At 44.0% G+C, this 12,848-nt stretch overlaps 1 protein-coding gene across 2 annotated transcripts in view; it reads right to left on the bottom strand.

The window, feature by feature from the left end:
• Positions 1-12,848, bottom strand: part of GOLGA7B (golgin A7 family member B) — a 138,642-nt gene that overhangs the window by 24,827 nt on the left and 100,967 nt on the right. The window contains exon 1 of one of the 2 annotated variants that reach the window (XM_075257883.1): positions 10,867-11,263. The exons of the other annotated variant lie outside the window; for it this stretch is intronic. Within the exon in view, the coding sequence (XP_075113984.1) occupies positions 10,867-10,875 (9 nt within the window). The 5' untranslated portion in view covers positions 10,876-11,263. Of the gene's footprint in view, positions 1-10,866; positions 11,264-12,848 lie in introns of those variants that run through there. 2 annotated transcript variants of the gene reach the window in all.

Below are 12,848 nucleotides of genomic sequence, written 5' to 3'. Positions count from 1 at the left end.
TATGTACATAATATACAGGATTAGATCTGCATACTGGTATATTAGGGATCAGGCCTAAGCCTCCCCTAGCAGGTAATACAATCCTCCACATGACATGTTTACATGTACTATGCAACCATCCCACGGAGTCCGGGAGCCTACCACAAACAAAGGAGACCTCCTGGGCTCTCACAAGAGCTGTCCAAGGTGTCCCGAGCCCTGACTACATTCCTGACATACTGGGGACTCCAGGGCAACGCTGCAGAAAAAGCCCGGGGATATCTGCAGAATATAGGTTACCGCTTTAGTCCGGGGGTCAGTTTAGTGGGCGTGGCCAGAGATTTACTGGGGGTCCATATTTGTGCAGGGAGTCTGGTCTGAGATCTATAGATCTAGAGGGGATCTGGACTGGGATCTGTACTTAGCAGGTCTGGTGCGAGGTCTATATTTCTATAATGGATCTGGTCTGGGGTGTATATTTAGCAGGTTGGTCTGAGATCTATATTTCCATTGGAGGTCTGTTCTGGGGTCTGTATTTGTATTTAGGGTCTGATCCGGGGTGTCTATTTTTATAGGAGGTCTGGTCTGGGGTCTATATTGGAACAGGGAGTCTGGTCTGAGATCTATATTTCCATAGGGAGGTCTGGGGTCTGCTTTAAATAACATTTTTCTTACAACACTGCACTTTGGTGTCCCTCTGTTATTCCTCCTGGAACTGCAAGAATAAACAACTAGGTGTTAGCATAAGCCCTCTAACAGGGGAATGTCCTCACGTAGCCTGAACAATGGACATTGGCAGACTGTATAGGGATTCACCCCCACCTGGTAATACCTAGCTATCAATGTATCCAAACATTTCCAGGGGGAATAACAGAGGAACACCACAATGTAGAGTTATAACATATGCCACAATTGTTATGTAATGAGATTACAGGTATCTACTAAAGCAGACATCTCAGGAGAGCTTGCAGATCCCAGTTATCAGTCGTCTGTTTTTGTCAATAATGTTTCCCCGTTATTTTTCAGACTTTTGTGTTGTAAAGTTCCTCTGCAATTCCTCCTACAAATTTATGAACACAATCATCGATACAATTTGATAATATCCAAAGTTCATACACTTTATGAGGACAGACCCTTCTGACATGGGTAAGGGTAATACCCAGTTTTCAATTTATCCATACATTTCCAGGAGGAATAACAGAGGAACAGCACAATACAGATTTCTAAGGAAAGGTTTTACAGAATTTTTGTTCAATGGGGAATATTTACTAATATGTCATGTGATCTTGAATGGTCTGCTATATTTCTAGAACAGCGCCACCTTTGATGATGGTCTTTATGTGGTATTGCAGCTGTCTATGTTCCAGAATTAACTTTCATTGCACACAGCAAACCTTATATCATTTAGGAAAGACCCCTGTATGTCCCTTCCCATGTCTGGCATCCTCTGGATACTACATGTGATAATCTCCTCCGTTCCGTGTGTTTTCGCCAGGACTCGTCAGACTGAGCTGATAATTAGTAACTTGTGTTGCGCATCTCTCGTCCTGCCAGTGCCAGATCTGACAAAGTGAGCACATGTAAAACCTGGACGGCTTCCTGGAGGACTGGTGAGTACGAAGTGAACAATTAGTAATCCGACAACAGCGTGATATACCGCATATTGGACTCGTAGCCAATAAACAAGGCTCTGCCAGCACTGGGGTTACTAAGGTCATGTAGACTGTTCATATACTGGAGCCTCACCCTCCACCATGGTATATAGATGGATCATAAAGACAATGCTCCACTAGAGAAGAAACCCAGACATTGTCTATTCATTCTGGGAACACAAATCAATCAAATTTTTCTCCCGCCATGTAGTGTCCAATGATATCTACTCTTTATAAGTTTAAAAAAAAATAAAAAAAATCAGCTGCTCGGGGGCGGGGACTCTCTCATCGAGCAAATGAGACACACCCACCAGGGTCTTCCCTTTGCAATTGCATAGGGTGCACATATGATGTGTGAGCCACTGGATTCACCTACATCAACTCTCCAGGAGCCTCGGGCTGCAGGTGGCCACATAAAAAGCCATGTTATAATTCGGTACCAGCAGTGGCCACCTACATCTAGTGGGCCCCTAGTAACCACACAGGTTGCACATACAATGTGTCAGCCCCCGGATTAATCTATAATCGCTACTGGCAGTAGGCCCCTTTACCTACTAGGACCTTTGTAATTGCATAGGGTGCACATATGATGTGTGAACCCCTGGATTAATCTACATCAGCTTTCCAGGAGCCTCGGGCTGCAGGTGGCCACATAATAATGTCATGTTATAATTCACTACTGGCAGCGGGCCCCTACATCTAGTGGGCCCCTAGTAACCAAACAGTTTGCATATACAATGTTTTAGCCCCTGGATTAATCTATATCAGCTTTCCAGGAGCCTTGGGCCCCAGACAGTCACTGAAAAAGCCATATTAGAATTCATTACTGGCAGTAGGCCCCCCTTACCCACTGGGGCCCTTTACAATTGCAAATGTGTCAGTCCCGGGATTCATCTACACCAGCTTTCCAGGAGCCTCAGGCCCATAAGTGGCAACACAAACATGCCATGTTATAATTCACTACTGGCAGTGGGCCCCTCCACCTAGCGGGCCCCTTTGCAACAGTGTCAGTCCTTGGATTATTCCTCATCAGCTTTCTCAGTATGGGAGGTAGCAGGGTGCACAGTGTAGATGTGAGCTCAGGACACCCCTGCCATATGGCAGCGGTGTACCCAGCGAGCCCCGGCGCCTGCAATATTTGGTGTAACTACTGAATGAGTACAACGAGTGCTAATAATAATTGTAATAATTCCCTCTTAACATTTCAGCCTTTGCTACCAGCAGAATGAGTCACGGGAATGAAGCGAAGGCCTCTCCACCTCCAGGATATAATTGTGCGATGCACTGAATACACGTCCTCCCACTCACAGCACCAGATATAGCTCGCGTCTCCCTTTAGTCCTTATCACCCACATTATTTTATTTGCTGACATTACTGTGTACTGCGAGAATGACTCATAAATGCTAATAATACACGACAGTCCGGGTACACCGCCGAAATATATTCTCCTTGTATGCGTGCATTATCGAGAAAAATCTTCAATACAATATTAGGGAATTGTGTACCAACCCTTAATGCAGGTAGTCGTACATCAGGCGCTGGGGTGAGTTAGCGCAGAATAATATACACATATAGCACTGTGCAAATGTTGCTGTATTTGACTGTATCCAGAACTAGAAGGGTTAATAGTTGGAGTCAATCAAGTGAATTCCATCAATATTTGCCCTTTGGAGGAGGAGTCCTGGAAGGGATGTCTGCCTACTCACTACACCTATTAGGCCCTGTCTGTGGACACATCTCATAGGATCCCTAATCCTATCAGTCTTACGCTATATATTACTAAATTAGAGATGTTATAGAAAAGTTTGGTAGATCCAGTATCCTGGTGGGACTAAAAAATAAAAAAAAATACAAAAAAATAAAATAAAATTGCAGGATACAGTATGTGGCATCACCATGTCTGCAAACATCAGTACTATTCCATTCTCACATCATTTGCTGTGCCATTGAAAAATACAACTCATCCCACAAAAAATAAGCCCTGATAAAAAAAAAAAGTTCTGGCTTTTGGAATTCATAGGCCAGGTCATTAAAGGGTTAATAGAAAGTTTCTATAATTTGGCATATAAATGGCTGGGGCTTACAAAAAGGGAATCATTCTCTGGAGGACCCAGCGTGGGGATTGACATGGACACCATGTAATACTTCATTCTCCCTGTGGGGGTGCTGTAGGTAATTGAATCACTTGCTGTTTATGACATAGATCATTGTAGAGCTAAAGAAAATATCCTGTGATCAGTTTCTAACAAAAAAGGTTTGTTTTCGGCTTCATATGAGCAAGTTGTATTCGTGTTGTACTCGCAATGCCCCTAAACATGAGATTTGTGTAATCTCTTCCTCACACATGCTGTCTGGCTGATTCCTCCTGGAGGCTACTGAAGACAAATGAGATAGATGCAATGTGATTCCTGTAGATAAACAACATCTGACAGCGAGAGATATTACTGCCGCGCTGCCCCGGGCCATGACGTAAGGATTCATCATCATGAGATGTATGGAAATATTACTTCATATTCCAATTGTGCAGGTCTTACCAGAGACATGGGGGACGAGGGACAACGTGCGCCGCGGGGGACGCAGGCGACTGTCCGATGTTCACTACGAGGGACAAGATCCATGTGTCATCCACCTCTGACATTACAGTCCAATTTATTCTAATTGCAGAAGCTCAAAGGGATTTTCCACTTTTTGCAAATATAAAGCTTATGTATTACACATCTCTGCTGCTCGATATTAAAGGCCTAGTCCAGAATCTCATTATTATTTGTCACCCAAATAGCCTGTTTGTAATTTACTTTCCCATTTCATGCCCTCACCAGAAGCCACGTGACATGTGACCTCAGTTACGAGGAAAGAGTAAAGGAGTTTAATTTGTGTAGTGTGAAGAAGAGGTGTCTAATTCCAAGAGCCGTCAAAGCTTCTTCATTGTGATTCTATGGAATAGCCTATCCAGGAGCTGGTTCTGTATTGTAAGGACTGTGAATCTGTGGAATAGCCTACCCAGGAGCTGGATATATATTGTAAGGACTGTGATCTTGTGGAATAGCCTACTCAGGTGATGGTTCTATGCTGCAAGGACTGTGATCTTGTGGAACAGCCTACCCAGGAGCTGGTTCTATACTATAAGGACCGTGAATCTATGGAATAGCCTAGCCAAGAGCTAATCCTATGTTGTAAGGACTGTGAATATGTGGAATAGCCTACCCAGGAGCTGGATATATACTGTAAGGACTGTGAATCAGTGCAATAGCTTACTCAGGAGATGGTTCTATACTATAAGGACTGTGAAAATGTGAAATAGCCTACCCAGGAATTAGTTCTATATTGCAAGGACTGTGAATCTGTAGAAAAGCCTACCCCAAGAGCTGGTTTTATACCGAAAGAATTGTGAATCTGTAGAAAAGCCTACCCCATGAGCTGGTTTTATACTGTAAGGACTGTGAATATGTGAAATAGCCTACCCAGGAATTAGTTCTATATTGTAAGGACTGTGAATCTGTAGAAAAGCCTAAACCCAGGAGCTAGTTTTATACTGTACGGACTATGTACATGTGAAATAGCCTACCCAGGAACTTGTCACAGCAGAAACAGACAGCTTCAAAAATAACTTCAATGCCTTCATACAGCAAAATAAAATTGATGTTTATGGAAATGTATAGAATACTTATTTCCTTCAGCCACGCCCCTTTTCCATCCCCGGTTTGAACTTGTTGGAGATTTGTCTTTTTTCACTATGTCACCCCGAAAATGCAAATTCCTCCACATAGGGTCTCCGGTTATATAAAAGGAGCAGATAGTGAGCAGCAAACCACAGCTACAGGCACAGGCGATTCGTTACTTGTAACATGACTGACAAGCTCTAGGAGTGCCCATCATAATGAAAGGGTTGGCATATCATGACCCTAGCCACATGCCACATGGACCACCCTGTGTATCCTAGTGGTAGACCATCACCTATAGTAGTGGAAAGCTCAGAGGTGACGTATTGCAGTATATGACTGCAGAATAAACCAAGAAATAATTGCAAATAAATCAATGACTGCAAAAATACAAGGCAAATAACAAGGACGGTATAAGAACCTGATGTGAAGCCAAAGAGTGGGCAGGGGAACATAATATAATGTAAGACTTAGTAAGATGTAAGAAACGGTTCCTGCACATTTGCCAGAATATATTGAATTAGTCAGCATTAGATGGCCCTGCCAAAAGTAATAATGGCCCAGAGAAGTAGACGGAAGAAACCTGCAGGAAAACCTAATATATTCTCATATCTATCTATCTATCTATCTATCTATCTATCTATCTATCTATCTCCTATCTATCTATCTATCTATCTATCTATCTCCTATCTATCTATCTATCTATCTATCTATCTATCTATCTATCTATCTCCTATCTATCTATCTCCTATCTATCTATCTATCTATCTATCTATCTATCTCCTATCTATCTATCTATCTATCTATCTATCTATCTATCTCCTATCTATCTATCTATCTATCTATCTATCTATCTATCTCCTATCTATCTATCTATCTCCTATCTATCTCATTATCTATCTATCTATCTATCTATCTATCTATCTATCTATCTATCTATCTATCTCCTATCTATCTATCTATCTATCTATCTATCTATCTATCTATCTCCTATCTATCTCCTATCTATCTATCTATCTATCTATCTATCTATCCCATATCTATCTATCTATCTATCTATCTATCTATCTATCTATCTATCTCCTATCTATCTATCTATCTATCTATCTATCTATCTATCTATCTATCTATCTCCTATCTATCTATCTATCTCCTATCTATCTATCTCCTATCTATCTATCTCCTATCTATCTATCTATCTATCTATCTATCTATCTATCTATCTATCTATCTCCTATCTATCTATCTATCTCCTATCTATCTCCTATCTATCTATCTATCTATCTATCTATCTATCTATCTATCTATCTATCTCCTATCTATCTATCTATCTATCTATCTATCTATCTCCTATCTATCTATCTATCTATCTATCTATCTATCTCCTATCTATCTATCTATCTATCTATCTATCTATCTATCTATCTATATCTATCTATATAGTATATCTTGTACAAACCGGAAGGTGTCGGGACCACAGGTGAGAACATTTGCCCAGATTTACTGCCATGGTTATACACTTACACATTGGTGTAAATATGGCGCATCTAGTCTGGGCTAAAATTTTATGACTAGTTAGACATGTGGGTGGAGATTCTCAGAAAAGTGAACGTGGCTAAAATGTATCAAGATGGAATAAACTTAGAGTAGAAAGTCACTGTGATAAATCTGGTGTAGTATCAGTCTAAATTTACATGGTCTACTAGTAACTATAGGCACTGATTACAGAGATGAGACCACGTGTACAGGGCTCTGGGTGAGCAGCACATACAGACCATTGTATACTCATCCCAAAACCTGCATATACAGATGCATTTATGTAAATAACCAGCTTGTGCTCCATCTGTGCTCCAAACATCTTCCTGTGCAATTGAATGAACAACTATCCCTGATTCATCGCTTTATTGATAAACAACAGGCTGAGTTTTACATCCACCATACTTATTACTGACATCATTTCCCATATAACTGTATATACAGAACAAACTAGGAATTACTGTGTGGACAAGGAAGCAGGACTCACAGGCTTTCTCTATGAGTGGTGGTGGAAGCAGGACTCACAGGCTTTCTCTATGAGTGGTGGGGGAGCAGGACTCACAGGCTTTCTCTATGAGTGGTGGGAGAAGCAGGACTCACAGGCTTTATATATGAGTGGTGGGGAAGCAGGACTCACAGGCTTTATATATGAGTGGTGGGGAAGCAGGACTCACAGGCTTTCTCTATGAGTGGTGGGGGAAGCAGGACTCACAGGCTTTCTATATGAGTGGTGGGGGGAGCAGGACTCACAGGCTTTATATATGAGTGGTGGGGGAAGCAGGACTCACAGGCTTTCTCTATGAGTGGTGGGGGAAGCAGGACTCACAGGCTTTATATATGAGTGGTGGGGAAGCAGGACTCACAGGCTTTATATATGAGTGGTGGGGAAGCAGGACTCACAGGCTTTCTCTATGAGTGGTGGTGGAAGCAGGACTCACAGGCTTTCTCTATGAGTGGTGGGGAAGCAGGACTCACAGGCTTTCTCTATGAGTGGTGGGAGAAGCAGGACTCACAGGCTTTATATATGAGTGGTGGGGGAAGCAGGACTCACAGGCTTTATATATGAGTGGTGGGGGAAGCAGGACTCACAGGCTTTATATATGAGTGGTGGGAGAAGCAGGACTCACAGGCTTTATATATGAGTGGTGGGGGAAGCAGGACTCACAGGCTTTATATATGAGTGGTGGAGGAAGCAGGACTCACAGGCTTTCTATATGAGTGGCGGGGGAAGCAGGACTCACAGGCTTTCTCTATGAGTGGTGGGGGAAGCAGGACTCACAGGCTTTCTTTATGAGTGGTGGGGGAAGCAGGACTCACAGGCTTTATATATGAGTGGTGGGAGAAGCAGGACTCACAGGCTTTCTCTATGAGTGGTGGGGGAAGCAGGACTCACAGGCTTTCTTTATGAGTGGTGGGGGAAGCAGGACTCACAGGCTTTCTATATGAGTGGTGGGGGAAGCAGGACTCACAGGCTTTCTTTATGAGTGGTGGGGGAAGCAGGACTCACAGGCTTTCTAAATGAGTGGTGGAGGACACAGGACTCACAGGCTTTCTATATGAGTGGTGGTGGAAGCAGGACTCACAGGCTTTCTGTATGAGTGGTGGTGGAAGCAGGACTCACAGGCTTTCTCTATGAGTGGTGGGGAAGCAGGACTCACAGGCTTTATATATGAGTGGTGGAGGAGTCAGGACCCACAGGCTTTCTCTATGAGTGGTGGAGGAAGCAGGACTCACAGGCTTTCTATATGAGTGGCGGGGGAAGCAGGACTCACAGGCTTTCTATATGAGTGGTGGGGGAAGCAGGACTCACAGGCTTTCTTTATGAGTGGTGGGGGAAGCAGGACTCACAGGCTTTCTATATGAGCGGTGGGGGGAGCAGGACTCACAGGCTTTATATATGAGTGGTGGGGGAAGCAGGACTCACAGGCTTTCTATATGAGTGGTGGAGGACACAGGACTCACAGGCTTTCTATATGAGTGGTGGTGGAAGCAGGACTCACAGGCTTTCTATATGAGTGGTGGTGGAAGCAGGACTCACAGGCTTTCTCTATGAGTGGTGGGGAAGCAGGACTCACAGGCTTTATATATGAGTGGTGGGGGAAGCAGGACTCACAGGCTTTCTATATGAGTGGCGGGGGAAGCAGGACTCACAGGCTTTCTCTATGAGTGGTGGGGGAAGCAGGACTCACAGGCTTTCTATATGAGTGGCGGGGGAAGCAGGACTCACAGGCTTTCTATATGAGTGGTGGGGGGAGCAGGACTCACAGGCTTTCTATATGAGTGGCGGGGGAAGCAGGACTCACAGGCTTTCTATATGAGTGGTGGGGGGAGCAGGACTCACAGGCTTTCTATATGAGTGGTGGAGGACACAGGACTCACAGGCTTTCTATATGAGTGGTGGGGGAAGCAGGACTCACAGGCTTTCTATATGAGTGGTGGGGGAAGCAGGACTCACAGGCTTTCTATAAGAGTGATGGAGGAAGCAGGACTCACAGGCTTTCTCTATGAGTGGGGGAAGTAGGACTCACAGGCTTTCTCTATGAGTGGTGGGGGGAGCAGGACTCACAGGCTTTGTTTATGAGAGAGATGAGGATATAGGACATATTTTCATTTCAAAATGCTGAATACAATTCTAGAGTATACAGGTATCCCTGCAGTTCTGTTCTCACTCTCTAACTCACTGATTTATCACTTTATCAGTCTAAAAGTCAAGTATTTTTATTGTGCTGTAATAGGAGAACGGGTAACTCATCCCCATCAGTTATCTGCATGTTATATCACATGAATAATAGAATAATATTACTCAGAAGAGATTAATTATATCCAACCTATCATAGACGTCTGAGACCCCCACCAGCCTAAGCAACAGGCAGGACCTCTTAGCCACTATCCATGGTGAAATGACTGCACATATAGGATATAGAATGTACAACTCCATGTATGACCAGCACTGGACTGGTAGGGCTCACAGGTGCCGATTCTGCAGATCATATTATTATACAGTAACACATCTGATGGACATATTAGGATACACACTCAAGAACAACATTACCATCAGTTACCTTATACCTCATTCTATATATGAACATGACAACATTGATCTAGTAGATCTTTTGCTTCTTCTACCTTGATGATCCTTGCAGGTTTACTACTGTCTGTTCCCATTCATGCATAGCTACTACTGCACCGTATATACAATATCATTCATACCTAAATTTGTGCACATGCAGTATATCCATTCATGCAGAGTGTAGACATGTACTGCTATACTGTACCTATAGGTGACAATTCCAGCTGTGACCACAGTGAAAGCTTCTTATTTATGATATCAATGTAACATTAGACATACACAAGGAGTTAGTTATTATATTTTACAAGGCACTGTTACATCCTAGGTCAGGGGTAGGGGCTTGGCAACCTTTGGCACTCCAGCTGTTGGGAAACTACAACTCCCAGCAGGCACGCTTGCTCTACTGTTCTCATAGATCACGCTGGGAGTTGCAGTTTCAGAGCAGATGTAGTGCTGACCCCTGACCTAGGTGTTGGTGTATAATGGCATGTGATACTGCAACGGTTTGCATGTCATATGTACTATTGCTTTGCTATGTTATAGCCATTTGTTTGCTTTACATTAGTAAATATTCCTATAAAATAATGCCTATGTGTTAGTATATAATAGTATACTGTCCTATAGTGATATACCATGCTATACTGTAGATATTAATGATACACACATAACCTGTATAGTATACACTAATGCTTTGCTATACTGCAGCTATTATATATAATAAGGCGATACCAGGACCTAGGTATAGTTACCATGCTATAGGTGTCCATGCTTTACTACACTTGTATACATTAGGTTAGTGAATGCTACAGCTGCCCGTATCCCACCAGCCCATGTAATCCCCCCACTTAATGTATCATTGCAGATCAGTAGTTACAACTTCCAGCCCAGCCTATAAATCCAGGGCTCTGTCCATTAGCAGTATTACATGCAGATCCTGCTGCACAGAGCAGGGCAGGGGACTTACTGTACCTCGGCCATGTTTGGTGCAGGGCTGATCCACAGACAGGGGAGGCTCCAGGTCCCAGCACAGGATTCGGGTGATGTGCAGCTTCCTCCTTTCTGTTACTTTGTGTCAGTGGCTGTGCAGCTGCTGTGTCCCCGATGGTCCAGGCTGTATCCCAGGGTCTGGATTGCTCACACCTCGCCAGGGATTTGGCCGGCTTTGTGCTGGGGATTAGCCCAGGGATCTGTCAGCCTGGAGTTGCACTGTCCCTGCCCTGATCTGCGGCTGTCCCTGCCCTGATCTGCCGCTGTCTCTGGTGCTGCAGTGCCCGGGCTCCTCCAGCGCTGTCCCTGGTGCTGAAGGTCTGGAGGCTCCAGCAGTCACAGCCAAGAACATCCGCACCGTCTTGTGCTGAGCTTGGAGATGTATGGGAGGAGCATGGCAGATGAGGACTCCATCCTGACACCTATACAAGACGTCAGCAGCCTCTTACTTACAGCCATTGTTCTCAATGCAAAGCACCAAGGACTGCTCTGATTGTGGACAGCTACAGGCATGGACCATGGTGAAGGTCAACAGCATCTACAGCCTAGTGCACACCCTGCAAATGCAGCAGTGCATGATTCAGAGATGAGCAAAATGGGTTGCAATGAGCGGGGTTCCTTACTGATTTTCCAAAAGTTACAAAAGATTATTGGGGTTCGCCACCCACAAATCACTATTATGCCCTGGGGATTGGAGAGTATAATAATCGGAGGTCATTGGTGAGTTTGGATCCCAGTTCTCATCATTGGTGAGGGTCCTAGTGGTTGGACTTGATCATACTTTTAGCATATATCTTGTGGATGGGCCAATGGTTTTAGTGGGATTTCCACTTCCATGATCTACCATAAATGTCTGATAGATGAGGACCCACCTCTAAGATATGGGACTAACAAGAATCATCTAATCCGGACTAACTCAATTCTTATACGATGCCTGACAGTATTTTACGTGCGCCATGTTAGATATTAGGTCCATATTTCTCACCTGAGTCCCCTTTTATTAAGAGCTTCTTGCACCGTCTTTATCTAAGCGTCGCAGAACATGAAGACATTCTGCCAACAAAATCCTAATCCTGCCCAAAATGGCAGAGGAAATGCTACGTTTTCCTAAGAACGCGTCCTCAGACGGCTTTTAAGTGGTTTATAAATTTCATTAAGCTCAGAGGGATATTACGTCTCATCAAAAGGAGCTATAAAAAGAGCAGAAACATAACGAGCATGCCCCAGAAACGAAGGAATTCATATTCCAGAGAGAAAGTTCCTTCTAATATATTTATTACTTGAATCATTCCCATTACAGACTTGAAGCCCCTGGGCCTCACTGCAAAATCTGTAAGAGGAGCCCTCACTGACATGTGCCATTAGTCATATTGGTCTCTTTATAATGGGTCCACTTAAAGGGAGTGTGTCATGAGTACCCAGAATATCACCCCAGCCCTGCAGATAGATAGGTTACTGTCACCAGAACCAGCATATCACCCCAGCCCTGCAGATAGATAGGTTACTGTCACCAGTACCAGCATAGCACTCCAGTCCTGCAGATAGATAGGTTACTATCACCAGAACCAGCATATCACCCCAACCCTGCAGATAGATAGGTTAGTGTCACCAGACCCCAGCATATCACCCCAGCCCTGCAGATAGATAGGTTACTGTCACCAGTACCAGCATAGCACTCCAGTCCTGCAGATAGATAGGTTACTATCACCAGAACCAGCATATCACCCCAACCCTGCAGATAGATAGGTTAGTGTCACCAGACCCCAGCATATCACCCCAGCCCTGCAGATAGATAGGTTACTGTCACCAGAACCCAGCATATTACCCCAGTCCTGCAGATAGATAGGTTACTGTCACCAGAAACCAGCATATCACCCCAGTCCTGCAGATAGATAGGTTACTGTCACCAGGACCAGCATATCACCCCAGCCCTGCAGATAGATAGGTTAGTGTCACCAGAACCA

Source organism: Leptodactylus fuscus, chromosome 10, assembly GCF_031893055.1.
Source record: "Leptodactylus fuscus isolate aLepFus1 chromosome 10, aLepFus1.hap2, whole genome shotgun sequence".
NCBI classification, from domain to species: domain Eukaryota; kingdom Metazoa; phylum Chordata; class Amphibia; order Anura; family Leptodactylidae; genus Leptodactylus; species Leptodactylus fuscus.
Note: the sequence above shows the minus strand (reverse complement) of the source record. Positions and strands in the feature narration are given on the sequence as shown.